Source organism: Callorhinus ursinus, unplaced genomic scaffold (genome assembly GCF_003265705.2).
Source record: "Callorhinus ursinus isolate GAN/ISIS: 27379988/994484 unplaced genomic scaffold, GSC_fseal_2.0 scaffold52, whole genome shotgun sequence".
Lineage (NCBI taxonomy): Eukaryota > Metazoa > Chordata > Mammalia > Carnivora > Otariidae > Callorhinus > Callorhinus ursinus.
Genome location: NW_027397114.1, coordinates 7559183 through 7573817, shown reverse-complemented (window position 1 = coordinate 7573817; position 14635 = coordinate 7559183). Strand labels below are relative to the sequence as shown.

At 56.3% G+C, this 14635-nt stretch overlaps 1 protein-coding gene across 1 annotated transcript in view; it reads right to left on the bottom strand.

The window, feature by feature from the left end:
• The window catches only part of ARHGAP23 (Rho GTPase activating protein 23), a 70485-nt gene extending 56622 nt beyond the window's left edge, over positions 1-13863 (bottom strand). Inside the window, exon 1 of the mRNA XM_073883762.1 lies at positions 13776-13863. Within this exon, the coding sequence (XP_073739863.1) occupies positions 13776-13838 (63 nt within the window). The 5' untranslated portion in view covers positions 13839-13863. The remainder of the gene's footprint in view (positions 1-13775) is intronic.
• Positions 13864-14635: the final 772 nt, after the last annotated feature.

Here is a 14635-nt window from a genome sequence, read left to right as displayed (position 1 = left end):
GGTGAGGGTGATGGTTGCACAACAATGGGAATGTATTTAATGCCACTGAACTATCCACTGAAAATGGTAAATTTCATAGTATATGTGTGTTACCACAATAAAAAAAAATGGCAAAGTCATATTCAAATCCACATTTGAAGAGCATTGTTGAGAGAAGATGGAATACATGAACAGGTCTCCCCGTGGGGCCTAGGAGCAGGCCCTGCCCACAGAGTTTACCCAGGATAGCTGGGCACCTCCTGTCTGTCTGGAGGACCTTTCCCTCCCAGCCCTCTCCATTATCCCTATTGTCATCTTTGGGGGGTCTAGTCATCCCTGAATAGGAGGAGGTCTCGGGCTGCCAGGGGAGTCTGAACCTTGCACACAGTAAGTCCTTGGCATTGATGGACCAACGGATGCCCAAACTCTTGGGATGTCACATCACCCCAAGGCGTCGGAACCTTGGAAGAATTTCCCTAGCAAAAGCCCTGCTAATTGTGGTGTTCCCTCCCCCTGAGGCTTCGCTCCCTCAGCACGCACGTCTGTTCCAAGCCTACATATGCTTACCCACCACCTGTAACACATACACACACAAGGGTGTGCACGCAGAGGTAAGTCCCTGTTCTCAAATGCTTTCTCATGCACACACTCCAAGAAAAATATGCCTACACACTGAAGGGTGCACATTCTTGTCAGAGGCAAGCAGGTCCCATGTGCAGCAGAGCCCCCTGCTGGCCCAGGTCTGGCACACTTATCTTCCTCACAGCCCAGAGTAGGCAGGGTGCCCTCATTCTCTCCACCCCACCTGTCCCCACTGCATTCTCCAGGCCCCTCAGTCCCCTACCATGCCCCGGGATCACCCCTCCCCATCTCCTACAGAAGACCAGGGTTCCCTGCAGAAGGACAGAGTGACTGTGAGACCTTAGGCAGGGTCTCCTTTGGTCAAGGGGTACTGGAGAGAGGCCAGGGCCCCTTTTCAGATGAGATCATATTCAGGGCGCTCATTCACGAAGGCAGGAGAATACTTGCAGTGACTCTGCTCCAAAATGATATCCATTCCCCTACTCCACACTGGACAGATCATTTCAGAAGAGACTAGAGGAGAGAGAACTCTGGGAGGGACTCTCCCTGTGGCCCCACACAACTCTCTCTGGAAGTTCTTCCTGTTATCCGACCACCTGGGCAGAGACAACAGGTGCACCCACTGGTCTCTTTCCGGGGAGAGCTCAGTCCTAGTCAAGCTGAGACCACATCCCCTCCCAGGGCAGGTCTCGGCAGATCCCGAAAGTCTCCCCCAGGGTACTTGGGGCTCCTGGCAGGGAAAGGCTCTCAGCCCCACCCCTGAAACCACCCACCCCCTCACCCCAGGCCCTGCCCAACCTGTCCAGGTCATCCCTTCACCCAGCCTATGAGCTGAACCTCTCTCTAATCCAGCCCATGATGCCCCAGAGGCAGCTGGAAGGGTGGAGGGATGGTGGCTCTGCAGGAACAAACAACCTCCCTTGGCTCCTGCCCATGAGGGAGCTGCGATGGTTTCTGGGCTGGGCTCTGTGGTCAGAAGACAGATGGCATCGTCTTTGGCCCCCAACCCCAGATCCTACCCCTCACCTGCTTGCCTGGCCCCGAATTTGGGACATGGTAACCGTCACAGCAGTAATTAAGTCACTGCACATGCATTCCCTCATTTAACAGCAGAGCAGCCTCTCGGGACAAGTGTGACACACACCCACTCACCACCCCAGCACCTTGGACTGCCCACCCTGTCTGGTACTAGGTAGGGAATGCTTGGTGTAGGGGCACCGAGGGTGGGAGACAGGAGGCTAGTGAGAGAGAGACTGCTGTCCTAGCATGAAGGCTGATAAGGAGAGAGCATCACCCTTGCCATTGGTACTGGCCCTTGCCCTTTTCTGGTTGTGTGACCTCCAGGGTCCCTCAGGCTTTCTTACTTCTTCAGCTGCAAAATGAAGGTAGGGATAGCAGCCTGACAAAGTTGCTGGGAAAGCATTCTGGGAACCAACAAATGGGAGGTTTTATGGCCTGTAAAGCCCCATATCCCACCCATCAGAGGGACCCTGCTTCCCAAATGTCTCCTGAGTCTACCCACGTCACCACTTCACCATGTCCATCACTCTGTTCCAAGCTGCAACCACTCCTCTGGTCCAGACTCATTGTTTTAAAGTTGTGACCAATAGGCCCTGGTGCCTCTGAGCTCCGTGCCCACTACACCCCCTCCCTCTGTATTCTGCTACCCTGGTCTACTTCTAGTTCCTTCAGGGACCATGCACCCTTCCAGCCCCAGGCCCTTTGCACATGCTGTTTCTGGAATGCTGCTCTCTCTTCCCCAGCTCCCTCCCCGCTTCACCAAACCACACCCTAATTAATTACTATCCACCCTGTAGTTCTCAGCAAAAAAGTGACTTCCCCAGAGACACCTCCTCTGGACCCCAGACTGGGTCAGGTCCCTGTATACCATTTCACATCACTCTTGAGTTAGTGTGTATGTATTTATGAGTGTGCTCGGCACACTGTTTCTGAATGGGAAGGAATAAATGAGCCTCTCTTCAGAGAGAGTCCACATTGGCCAGAACCCTGTCTCCAGAAGGAGTCTATCTGGGGCAGGGGCTGCTTCAGATATTTGGCCATCTTTTTGTACCCCTACCCCTTCCTCAGGGGGAACCGTCCAGAAAGTGGGTGTGTTGGAATAAGGAAGTAAGGGGTGGGGAGAAAAGGGAAAGTGCTCCAATCCCCTTCTCAGTGTCCTCTGTCCCCCCCAGCCCAGCTGGCCAGGCCCTTGCCCATCCAGGCAGGGCTGGCCCTCCACATCGACAGATTGCTCTCCCCCTTCTCCAGGTCTCAGCTTGACTGTTTCCGAAAAATTTCCTGACCACAAGCTAAAGAACTAGGCAGGGTCCCGCTGCTAGTGGCAGCTCTGACTCAAGCCCCGGTCTGTCTGCGGACAGAGCCCAGGCTCTTAGCCACCTCATTACACGCCTCATTACTACCAGTTTCTCCCTCGAGGCCAGGCCGAAAGACACGCCCCCTCTCTGGGCCTCAGTTTCCTCCTGTGGGCTGGGCCACCTCTAGATTTCTGGAAGACTGGCAGAGAGGTCGAAGGCGGGGGGGGGGGGGGGGAGGAGGAGGCGGCAGGGAAAGGAGGGGGTGAGGAGGTAAGGGGAGAGGAGAGAAGGGAGGGAGGACCGCGGAGGGGCGGCCGCCTCAGGCCAGCCAGACGTGAGAAACGCCAAGTATGCGAACTACGCCAGCCCGAGCTATGAATAGTGCGGCCAGGCTGGCAGCCCAGGTCAGCCCATCCCGCCCCGCAGCCCCCCGCCCGCCCGCCCGCCCACGCCAGCCCTGCACCGGGGGCCAGAAACGCGGCGGGGGCCTGGGAGGCGCGCTGGGGAGCCGAAGCGGAGCGGCGGGAACGAAGGGGCGTGGTCATGCAAATAACAATACAAATAGAGAGCAGCGCGCCTGTCTGATTGGCTGGTCTCGGCAGGTCCGGGAACCAGCGCCGAAGGGGCACTCCGCAGGAGGCGGTGCCCAGTCCCAGCGCCGAGCCCCGCCCCTGCTTCCACGCGCTTCCACCCCGGCGGCTGGAGGTTCTTCGGGTCACCCTGTGGCTGATATCCCACTGATGCCGTGCGCCCAGTGGAGGCCTCTCACCCTCTTCCGTCAAGGCCCTGTAAGGCTCTGCCGCCTTAAGACACCGACCCTCCCACCCCAGCGCCAGGTCAGCCCCGCCCCCTTGGAGCTCACCTGTCTGACAGATGGCTGGCACTTGGGAAATTACAAGGGCCCCCAGGCCTGCCTCTGGACTCCCTTTGCTCATCAGTGAGGGAGCACACTGGCCTAGGGGCAGGAGACTCAGTCCCTGGTCTAGTCCTGCCCCTTGTGTGTCCCTAAACAAGTCAGTCAACCTCAGAGCCCAGCCCCTAGTCCCATTCTGGGACTACTGAGGAGGTGTCACTGAGGGTGAGGAGTCACAGACATCAGATCAGGTCCCAGCTCTGTGACCCCGGTCAAGTCTCTTCCCTCTCCAAGCCTCTGGGGCCCTTGAGAGGACTCAGTGTTGAGTGCTTGACACATAACGAGTTGTTGAACAAATCTGAGCTCAGTAGTCCACAAAGGATTTTTTTTAATTAATGAAACAATCCCTGATTTTATGAAGAGACAGGCATGCAACAAATAAAGAGGCTGTAAAGCATAGTGTCTAAACATTCCTAAACAGGGGCGCCTGGGTGGCTTAGTCAGCTGGGCATCTGCCTTCAGTTCAGGTCATGATCCTGGCATCCTGGGATGGAGCCCTGAGTTGGGCTCTCTGCTCAGTGGGGTGTCTGCTTCTCCCTCTTTCTCCCCCCGCTCGTGTTCTCTCTCAAATAAATAAATAAAATCTTTAAAAAAGTAAATGTTAGTTGTCACCAATATTCCTATTATTATGTGGTTCTCACAATGCATACCAAGTGCTATGGAAATGTTTGTGCATCAGTCAACAATATTCAGTCAACAGATCCTGGTCTAGAAGCTGGAGATAAAGCAGTGAACAAGACTAAGTCCCTACCCTCATGGGGCTTAAGATCTACTGCCCAGAGGAGGAAGTCCCCATATATTTGAGGAAATGGGGTGGGGGTGGGGGCTTACAGAGAAGCATATCCGAACTGGGCACTGAAAGGATGAATAGGAGTTTAAAAAAAAAAAAAACAGAGAAGGCAGGAAAGGCTTTATCAGACAAGGGGAAGAGATGGCTTGACAAGTTTCTGGAAAAGGGAGAAGGGTGAGACATCCCACTCCTACCCTGTCGTCTCCATCCCTACCCCCCGTTTCAGCCCTCATCATCTCTCATTTGGTCTGCTGCCTCCACTGCCTGACACCCTTCCACGGCTCCAAAGTATCTATGGGAGCAAGTCAAGTTCCTTAGTATGGCATGAGGTCTTCCATGACGCTGGAGGGGAGGGGTAGGATCTGGCCTTCATTGACCATGACAATCTCATCTCGACTCTTGGTCTTGCACTCACTGACGCCACACGGGGCCAGGCTATTTCACACCTCCTTGCCTTTGCTCATGCTGGGTTCCTTCTGTCTAGAATGCCGCTCTCACTCCTCCACAAGCCCCCACCCCCACCCCCAACATCTTTCAAGGCCTGGCGAGCCTCACCTCCTCAGTGAAGTCTTCTTCCACTCAGAGCTGGAGCATCTTTAGAAGAGGCAATGGGCTTTGCCCATATGTATCAATGGATCCCTGGGTACCCTTATACGACTCAAGAGCAAACCCAGATTCCAGGCAGACACAGAGAGAACCCTTGTGCTCAGCAGAGTCATGGAGAAACAGAACATAATTGTGTTGTCGGCATCCACCACCAGACTATGTCTGCCCTCCCCTCTCCTTCACTATATCAACCCCTACTTGGAGTTCAAGGCTCAGCTGGGGCTAAGAGGAAGGATCCACCTTCCCAGAGTAGAGTGGGTGTCCTCCAGGCTTTTTTTTTTTGTCGAGGAATGTAGTAGTGATCACAAGACAGGCTTAGGACTCAGAGAGACACAGATTTAAATGCAGATGCTAGCTGACCTTTGGTGAAGTTGTCTACCCTCTCCGGGTCTCAGTTCTAGTATCTGTAAATATACAACCACCACATGGTGGCCCTTGAAAATGATCAAAAGGAGTTTCATAAAAGAATCTTCAACTTAAAGACAGGTTTGGAAACAGGAGATGAGAGAAAGGAGATTAATCTTATCATCAACTGTTTTTTTACTAACCCCTGTGGCAATTCTACACACCGACACTCTTTCCACCTTGAAACCCTTCCTCCCACCTTTGTGACCACATTCACACTCAGATGAAGTCACAGTGAAGACATTCCCTTGTGCCTGCTTCTGTCTGACTCCTCAGTTAGGCCAGGCCATGTTCATGTTAATAATTTTGGCAGGGGGTTAGCAAAGGATGTTCTGGCCTGGCAGACAGTATAGAGATAAATCTCAGATTCCATGGTTATGAAATCTTAGTGAAACTTTTGGGTGGTAGGAAAAGCAGACATTGAACCCCTTGAGGGCAGGGCTGTGTCATACTCATCCAGATCCCAAGACCCATGGAGAGAGCTGGGAACACAGACCCTATATAGGAAATGGTCACGAGATGAACGAAGGCGGGTTTGCATTAAGACCTGGCCACTGCCTGATTTTCCAATTCCTGGAGTCAAGTCCTCCTCCTGCCCCCCACCCAAGAAATTAGGAAGTGGAGGGACACTCTATGTATATGCCAGCCCTGGGAATGTCCTCACTGTCCCGGGCCACACCCAGTCTCTCAGATAACATTTCATCTAGCACGGTGGGGACCAAAGCATCTGGGAGCCACTGGACGAGGAAAGGGTCCCATTGGGGAAGGAACGGGGGCTGTTTTTTCGTCCCAATAGCAGTCTCAGCCTTGTTGCTTGGCCCCCATTTCCTGCCTCCCACTCCCCTCTTGCAGACATCCCACCACCTCCTGGGCTCTAAGTTCAATCTCACCTGTGCCCTCACCCCCACCAGAAGCTTCAGGGCAGAGGGACGGAACGGTGCCAAGGATTCATTAGAGTTAATGAAGGTTCAGCTCTGCAGATGCCGGTGCAAGATACAGGAGAGTATCAGAACCGCCCACAGCCCCCCGTCAGGACCTAGGGTGCTCAGCTCCCTCCTCCCCCTCTCTTGGGGAGGAAGCAGGGGCCACACCCTCAGAAGAAGAAAGGGAGATTTAGAAGGATCTTCTCAAGTACAGAGAGTGCCATGATGCCCAGAGGTCAGGGCGTGGGGGCCATGAACTAGAAAAGAGCCTCAGGGTGGGGTAGGGTTCTCACCTTGGGCTGTCAAGGTGCTACTGTCCACTGCTCAGTCCAAAAAAAAATCCCACCACCAACAACCCACTCCTTCCTTTGCCTCCTTTCATGGAATTACAGCAGAGCAGAGCTGAAGAGACTCTGGGAACTTCTCCACTACCCTGCGATTACATATAACTCAGCTGCCTGAACCCCCTTCCCACCTGGCTTCCATCCTCCATCCTCCATCTTCCTCCCACTTCGGCCTGTCCCTTCCCCTCTGCCTCTGTACTTTGGCCTTGGCCTTTCTCTAGGCCTCAGCTCCCCCACGAGTCAAATGTGGAGGCAGGGGCCGGGGGGGGCCGGGGGGGCCGGGGGGGCGCGGTGCCCCCAATATCCCTCCAGTTGAAATTTTCAAAGATGTCCCCTCTCTGGTTGGCTCCCCTCTCCCTCCCTCCCTCCCTTTCTCTTGGAGAACAATACAGAGTTTCCTCCACACAGGGAATGAAGGAAACTGTGGTGGAAGGTGGGGGTCTCCACTCCAGCCTTTTGGGGGGTTCTCAGGAGCAGGAAAAGCTCCAATAGGCCAGACCGCCACCGTCCCTCCTACTGCGGGCTCTAAGTCCTGTGCCGGCACCAGATTCTCTCCAAGGAGTGTTCTCATGCTCCTTGAGGAAGTTAAAAAGGAAGACACAGTTGTGGACTTAGGAGCCGAGAATCAGACAGAAATCAATCTGGAGACTGATAGAAAGCAGGCACAGGGCCAAAGTGAACTCTGCCCTTCCCTATATTAACCCACACTCGGGGGCCAAGCCTCTGGAGTGGCTGTCCTCCTATTTAAATGGCTCCCAGACGTCCCCCCCCCCCCCCCCCCCCCCGGCCACACTCCTCCAGCCCACACCCCTTCCGTCAGCCTGCCTTCGCAAAGAGGCCGGCGCTGGGTCCGTTTCCAGCCTTGGCTTGCGGGTCTCAGTCATCCCTAGGCCCCGCCCTGAGCTTGCCTCTCCTCCCAGGGATTCAGGCTGAGCTTTGAAAGGGTCCCTTCAAAGAGGACCTGCCTGGGGCGCCTGGGTGGCTCAGTTGGTTGAGCGACTGCCTTCGGCTCAGGTCATGATCCTCGAGTCCCGCATCGAGAGTCCCGCATCGAGAGTCCCGCATCGAGTCCTGCATCGGGCTCCCTGCTCAGCAGGGAGTCTGCTTCTCCCTCTGACCCTCTTCCCTCTCGTGCTCTCTATCTCTCTCTCAAATAAATAAATAAAATCTTTAAAAAAAAAAAACAAAAAAACAAAGAGGACCTGCCTGCTGAGGGCCCAGCCAGACCCAGGGACGGCTCCTCCTCGGCCAGATTCCCGGAGGCTGGGGACAAAGGCCCCACTGTTCCCCCCGACCCCCAGACGCCCCCAAATGCACTGGGCATAAGAAGTCTTTCTTTCTCCCCAGTTCCGCTCTTTACAGGCCGCAGCTCTGCCACTGGGAGTAGCCCTGGCCCCTCCTTCAGGAGAGGCTGGGGCGTGAGGGGACAGGGAGCTAGCAGTCCCCCCTCTACCACCACCATACCCCCTTGGGCAGCCAGGAGCTTTGGAGCTGACTTCAGGACTGGCGGCCCAGGGGCCTCCCTGCCCTTCAACCACCAAGCCCTGCCCAGGCCTGCGATGGCCTCTGCCTTCTTCCATCCTTCAGAACCACAGCCGCCCTTCCACGCCTCCTCCAGGCAGCCTCCCAGGACTCCCTCTCCTTAGAGGAGCCTCCCAGCCCCCCAGCCACAACAGCCAACCTCTCATGTTCCCAGGAGGCTGGGGCTCTGCCCCCTCTGCCCGGTACCCTGCAGCAGGAACCAGGTCTCACCTGCTCCCCTAACTTCCTACCACACGGTGCTGATCCCAAAGCAGAGCCCTTAAAGTTTCTGTTTCAACCCTTCACCCAATGCCTGAATTCTTTCTAGTCCAGCTTGTGCCTGCTCACCTCCACAGGAGCCTCATCACCTCCAGGGGCAGCTCGTTTGTTCTGACTTCTTACTGCGCCAAAAGGATGTCGTTCTTGTTTCTATCCATTGATTCTCATCTGTTTAACAATTGTTGCTACCAATGGTTGAGATTACCAAATGTCAGCCCCTCTACCTATATCCCCTCATTTAATCCTTTCAACGATTTTGAGGGATTATTTCAGGGATAAGAAAATGGAGGCTAAAAACAAAGAGCCCAGTCGCCAGGGCCACATCACACAGTGAGTAAGGGATAGAGCTGAAATTTGAACCTCAGCAGGCTGAAGGCAGGGCCCAAACAACCTGCCCCCCAGCATGCCAAGGGGCCACGCCAGGCCCAGGCCTCTTGCCTGCCATGGTTGCCTGTATATTAGAAGGACATCTCCATACTGAGTCTTCTTTTTTCTTAGCCAGCTCCCTGCCAGGCTTTGTCAGCAGATGAAGTGTGACCTAACCATGCAGATGACTGATGTGATTTCAGACCAAGCAAATGGGGGGCAGAGGGATAGTCAGAGGGAAAGAGGTCCTCTGCCCAGGGGCACATGGGTTTCAGGAGGTTGGAGGAGATGACCCTGGGCCTAAGGTTTAGGACTGGAGGTAGCTGGAAATTCAACCACTTCCCATGGAGGAAAGGTGCGTGAGCGGCCATGACAAGCCCTGCCTTAAACCAGACACTCTGTCTACCCTCCAACTTGAAAGGGGCAGAATCTTCCACCAAGGTGATGCACTGGGCTGAAGATCTCAGGGCCAGAGAGATGAAAAAGGAACAGGACTTGTTAATCCTGCCTGTAGTCTTTCCCCATGTGCCCATTGCTCAGCACCATCCCCTTAGAATTCTGGGGGAAGAAGGAGGGAGTGAAAGGGGCCCCAGCAGCCCCTGTTAAACCTTCGAAGGCAGTCATGACAGGGTGTGAGCTTTCCTTTCCTTTCTGGGTTTAGATCAGGCACTCCTGACACACAGACAACACAGCGGTGCACCTCTAGGCTGCCTTCCCAAGACTCCAACTCCAGCTACTTCCAAAGGGTTAGATTACAGCCTTCTGTGGTTTCTCCATGTTCTGTCAACCAGTCAGTCAACAAACATTCTCTGAGTACTGGTTGTGGGCCTGGTCCTGTGGACACCAAGACAAACACCACACCTTTAGGGCTGCTTGGAATGAGGTTAAGAGCACAGTCAACTCAGCTCTGCCACTTACTACTACTGTGTCACCTTAGGAAGCCACAGAATCTCTTTGGGTCAGTTTCTTCATCAGTGAAATGGGATAATGATAAGGTACCTTCCTACCCAGTGGTAACCACTATGGAAGTAGTTCCTATTATTACTTTCCTTGTCCTCAAATAACTCCAGGACGATGGAGGAGACTGATGTGCAGACCAGCTGTCACAATGCCAGGGGGAGAGCGGGGCGCGGGGCACCCTGGGAGGCCAGGGGCAGGGCTGCTCCTCCTGGCCTCCACTTCACAAACATTTATAGAGAGCCGCCCTGTGCCAGGCGCTGTGCTGGTCACTGGGGACACAGAAATGAACAGGGCACATTGTCCACTCATCCCTGCTCCTCCCTTCTGTCCCAAGGCCCAATCCCAGAACCCCGCACTGAGGGTGGGGGGCACCATGGACAGAACTGTGTGGAGAAAAGCAAGGCCTGGGAGCCTGGAAATCGGGACACCTGGGTTTGTGTCCACCACTCACGGGCCACCTGACCTTGGGCACTGTCTAGCCTCAGTTTCCCCATTTTAGCATGAAGGAGTTGGACAAGATAACCCCTCCGGTCCTGACCCACTCTGACAGGTAACAAATAATCCCACTCCCACAGAGCTTTACACTCACCCCAGTGCGGTCCCTAGGCCATCTCAGCCTGCTGTCCCACTGAGGCAGGAGGGAAGAGATACCCGCCTGGCACTGACTGGCACTGTCCTGCTAAAGAGCTGGCGCAATTTCGCATGAAATAGGGGGGCCTGGATCTAAAGGCGGGTTGTTTGAAGGGGGTGGGGGGTGCTGGGGAAAGGCAGAGCCAGCTCCCACAGGCCCTATTCATGGCTGTCTCTGGGGAGGGAGAGAGAGAGCGGGATAATTAAAACTGGGCTTTGTCCAAATCCCTGACCAAGCCAATATCTCACCTTTGAACCCCTGCAGCCAACAGAGCAGGGCTGATGCCCCTTTGGAAGGAAAACACCAATGAACCGAGCCACAGTCCAAGGGCTATGGGTTAGCCCGAGGTGAGGTGCGGGTGTTGGGGGAGTCAATGAGCTGATTCCACACCCACCAATGTTGGATGGCCACCTAAGGCTTTGCCACCCTGAGGCCTCCAGTCCTCTGCCCTGTCCCAGCCTGACGACAAGCAACCAAGCTCCCATCCAGCGAGAGGTTAACCTTGTTGTTGAGCTGTGGCCTAGATGGACCCAGATCCAGGGTGGGAGTGACAGTGGGACCAGGGAAGGCCCAAGAAACAGGATGGCAGGGTGAGAGCATGGATTCTGTGGCCAGATCACCACATTCCTTCCCCGGCTCTGCCACTCGTTAGTGATGTGACTCTGGCCAAGCTATTAGCTCTCTAGGCCTCAGTGTCCTCAACTGTAAAATGGGGACAATAATGGTACCCACATCACAGTGGTGGTGTGAGGATTAAATGAAGTAATTTTCATAAATCCTGGCCCGGAGTCATTGCTACCTACGTCTTAACTATCAGGTGTTTTATTAAAGCAATCCCCGCCTCCTTAAAAACACATTTTTTTCTTAGGCACTAATGTATGTACTTATTTGCATATATTTGTATCCCCTCTGAATCTCTCCAGATTCCTACACTTGGAATCCAGTGTCAAGGGATCTACCTAACCCAGTGTCCTGGAGGAACCTTCCCTGTGGGATGTTCCAGGCCAGACTGGGATGCTGCAGCTCCGCAAGCCTCTCTCTATAAGTCCCCTTGCAGAGTTAACTGCAGTCCCTCACACTATAACTTAGTCCATTCTCCTTCTTTGTGGTCTCTTTTAACCTTATATACCAGGCAGTCCTTCTGCAATGAAGGATGAAGTGATGCATGCCCCTGCCCACCCCAGCCCTGCCCTATTCTGCAACCAGCACCATCCCTCATCCCCACTCCCATCCCTGGCAAAACTGCTGCACCCCTGGGGGACCAGAGGGGCCTCCTGTCTCTCTTCACCATGGGCTCAGGGCAAGCCTGATGAGGGGGCAGAGAGGTCCCCATCCAGGCAGCCCAGCACGAGGCCTACTCCCTGCGTCCAGTCCCTCTCTGCTTGGGCTGAGATCCTTGTAAGCCTGCCCCATTGCCCATGGTGTACCAAAGCCACCTTCCTAACAGCACACCCCTCTCAAAGTTTCACCTTATGCCAGGATCTCATCAGGGTACCCAGGTTCTAGCCCTAGCGCTCTCACTGTGTGGTCTCAGACCTGAATACCCACCCTGCCCGCTCACAGGGCTTTTGAGGTCCTGGAATCCAGCATCGGAGGTAAAAGGGATTTATTGCTCTTATCATTCCCAAGGGGAAGGTAAGGCCTCAGATGCTGGAAAAGGAGTTCCCAGCCACCTTGTGAGCAAGTGGCCAAGGCTGGGGCTGGGGGCCTTTGAGTTGTGTTTGGAGGCGAAATGACTGGTTATATAATGGAGATTCAAATCGCATGCCAATGAGCACATCTCAGTGAGAGCAGCCACTCTGGGGAGTAAGGCTGTTGCCCTGGCAGAGGGGCAGAACCACATGGAATCAAACCCCATCCACCCCTAGCTGGGCCTGGGGTGGGGGTGGATATGGTAGGGGGGTGGAGATGAAGCCATGTGTTGTTGGGGGTTGGGGGGGTGAATCCATGGGACTCGGGCCTAATGACCTCCACCCCCACCCCCTGTCCATCCTGAATTTCAAGTTTGTAATTAGGAAACACTTTGGCTGAAAGGTGCAGGGAGAGTCCGGGAAGAGAGATGCAGGTTGAGAAAGAACTGAGCATACATCCAGCGTCTGAGAAACACACCAGTCTCAGAAAGAGTTTGCAAAGCACCAGACCCCAGCTCCATCATGGGATGGGGGGCGAACAGGGGAGGCAGCTGAGGAAGAGCATCACTAAGTCCTCCAGCCTCGTCAGAAGAGGAAGAGGCCTTGGCCCAGACCTTGACGGCAACCTAGACCCCGAGGGAACTTCTTTTCCAACCGGGGAACGACTGTCCCCAGAGCGTCCAACGCTTCCACTTGGGAAGGAGGGTGGTGCAGTGTTGGGGTACTGCAGCACTGGGCAACCAGGCTCAGAGGTAGGGGGCTGGCTCCAAAGGGGCCCAGAGGCCCTTACTGGCCCCTCCCCAGCTTCAGCAGCTGGCAGATGAAAGAACCCAAGCAAAGCAGCCCAGCGCTGAGTAATGCCCCTGGCACCCCGCGCCCAGACCCACCCACAGCCAGCCCGAGGGGGCGGAGGGGAGCGCAGCGGAGCCTTCGGGACCCGGGGTTCCCGGGCCTGTTTCTTTTCCCCAGGAGCCAGTGGAGCCGCAGACCCGCTCCCTGAAGCTCATCGTGCGGTCCGGCCCGGCAGGGGGCGAGTGTGGCGCGGGGAGGGGGGTGTCCGGCCGCAGTGGCCAAGGACATCCCGCTCCGGGAACCCCCTCCCCCACTCCCTCTCCCTCCAGCTGTGCCGGGGCCTCGCCAACGGAAAACGAAAACTCGGGCAGAGGAAACGGCGGCAGGCGCCCCGCCTGAAAAACCCGGACAAAAGGCGCGGGCCTCCCGCCCCTGCTGCCCGGCCGCGGAGGGCCTGACACCACCGCCCTGGTCCGTGCCCTCTGCCCAGGCAGCCCCGTACGCGTCCCGGCCCCCTGCCTGCCTTCCTCCGTCCCGCCCCCCCTGCCCAGGGCACCTCTCGCTCCGGCCCCCTCCCCGGCCTGCCACCAGCCCAAGTTCCCTGCAGCCGTGCCCGCGGTGTCCGCGCCGGGTGCCCCAGGCCGTGCCCGCCAAGCGGGGGCGCCGCGACCCCGGCCCTGTGGCCAGCTCCCCGGCAGCGCCTGGATCCGCCCCCCTCCCCTGGCCCAGCGCCCTCACCTGAGGGGGCCGGGGCTCCGGGCGGGGCGGGATCCCGACCAGGCAGAAGGCGACTCCATTCATCGGGCGGCAGCGGCGGCTCTGCGGCCAGGGCACTGCTGGGGGCGCGGGCAGGGACCCGGGAGGGGCGGGGCCGGAGGGGGCGGGGCCGAGCGCGGAGTGCCCCCTCCCCGGGGGGCCAGCCCCTTCGCTCCTCCCCCTGCGCTCCCGACGGGGCGCACCCGCCGCCTCTTCCCAGGGCAGCTGACTTGGCAAAGGGGGCTCAGGTAGGGGTTAGCGCCCGGCAGCGGAGCTACGGGGCAGTGCAGCCTGGGGAACAGAGGTGGTCTCAGGGAGACAATTTGGGCTGGCCTCCCGAGAACCGGCCCAAATAGGTGGTGATCCTGGCTGACCGAGGAAAGAGGCCAAGGGCACCCAACCCAGAGCTAGCACAGGGAGAGGGAAAGAGGAAGGAAGGGAGAGGGAAGCAAGCAAGAGAGAAACATAGCCAGACAGAGATGGTCAGAAACAAAGACTGAGAGACACAGAAAGCATGACAGAGACAAGATAGAGACAGTGTAGAGAGCAGGAGAAGACAGACAAAGATAAAGAGACCCAAGACTGAAGAGAGGGAAAGACGGAAAAAGGCTTAGGGAGCCTTCCGTCCAGAGATTTACGGAGACAAGGACAGAGATGGTGATGCCCATGGGAGTGGGGGCGGGAGGGAGCTTTCAGGGGCTCCAGCCCCTCTATCTAGGGTCTCCCTCCTAGGCGGAGTCTCAGTCCAGGACCCCAAGGGGGCAGAGGAGTGGAGGCTGGAAAAGAAAGGCTGGCAGGTGACCCAGCCCTTCAGACCCCCAGCCAGCCAGCTGGGGCTCAGG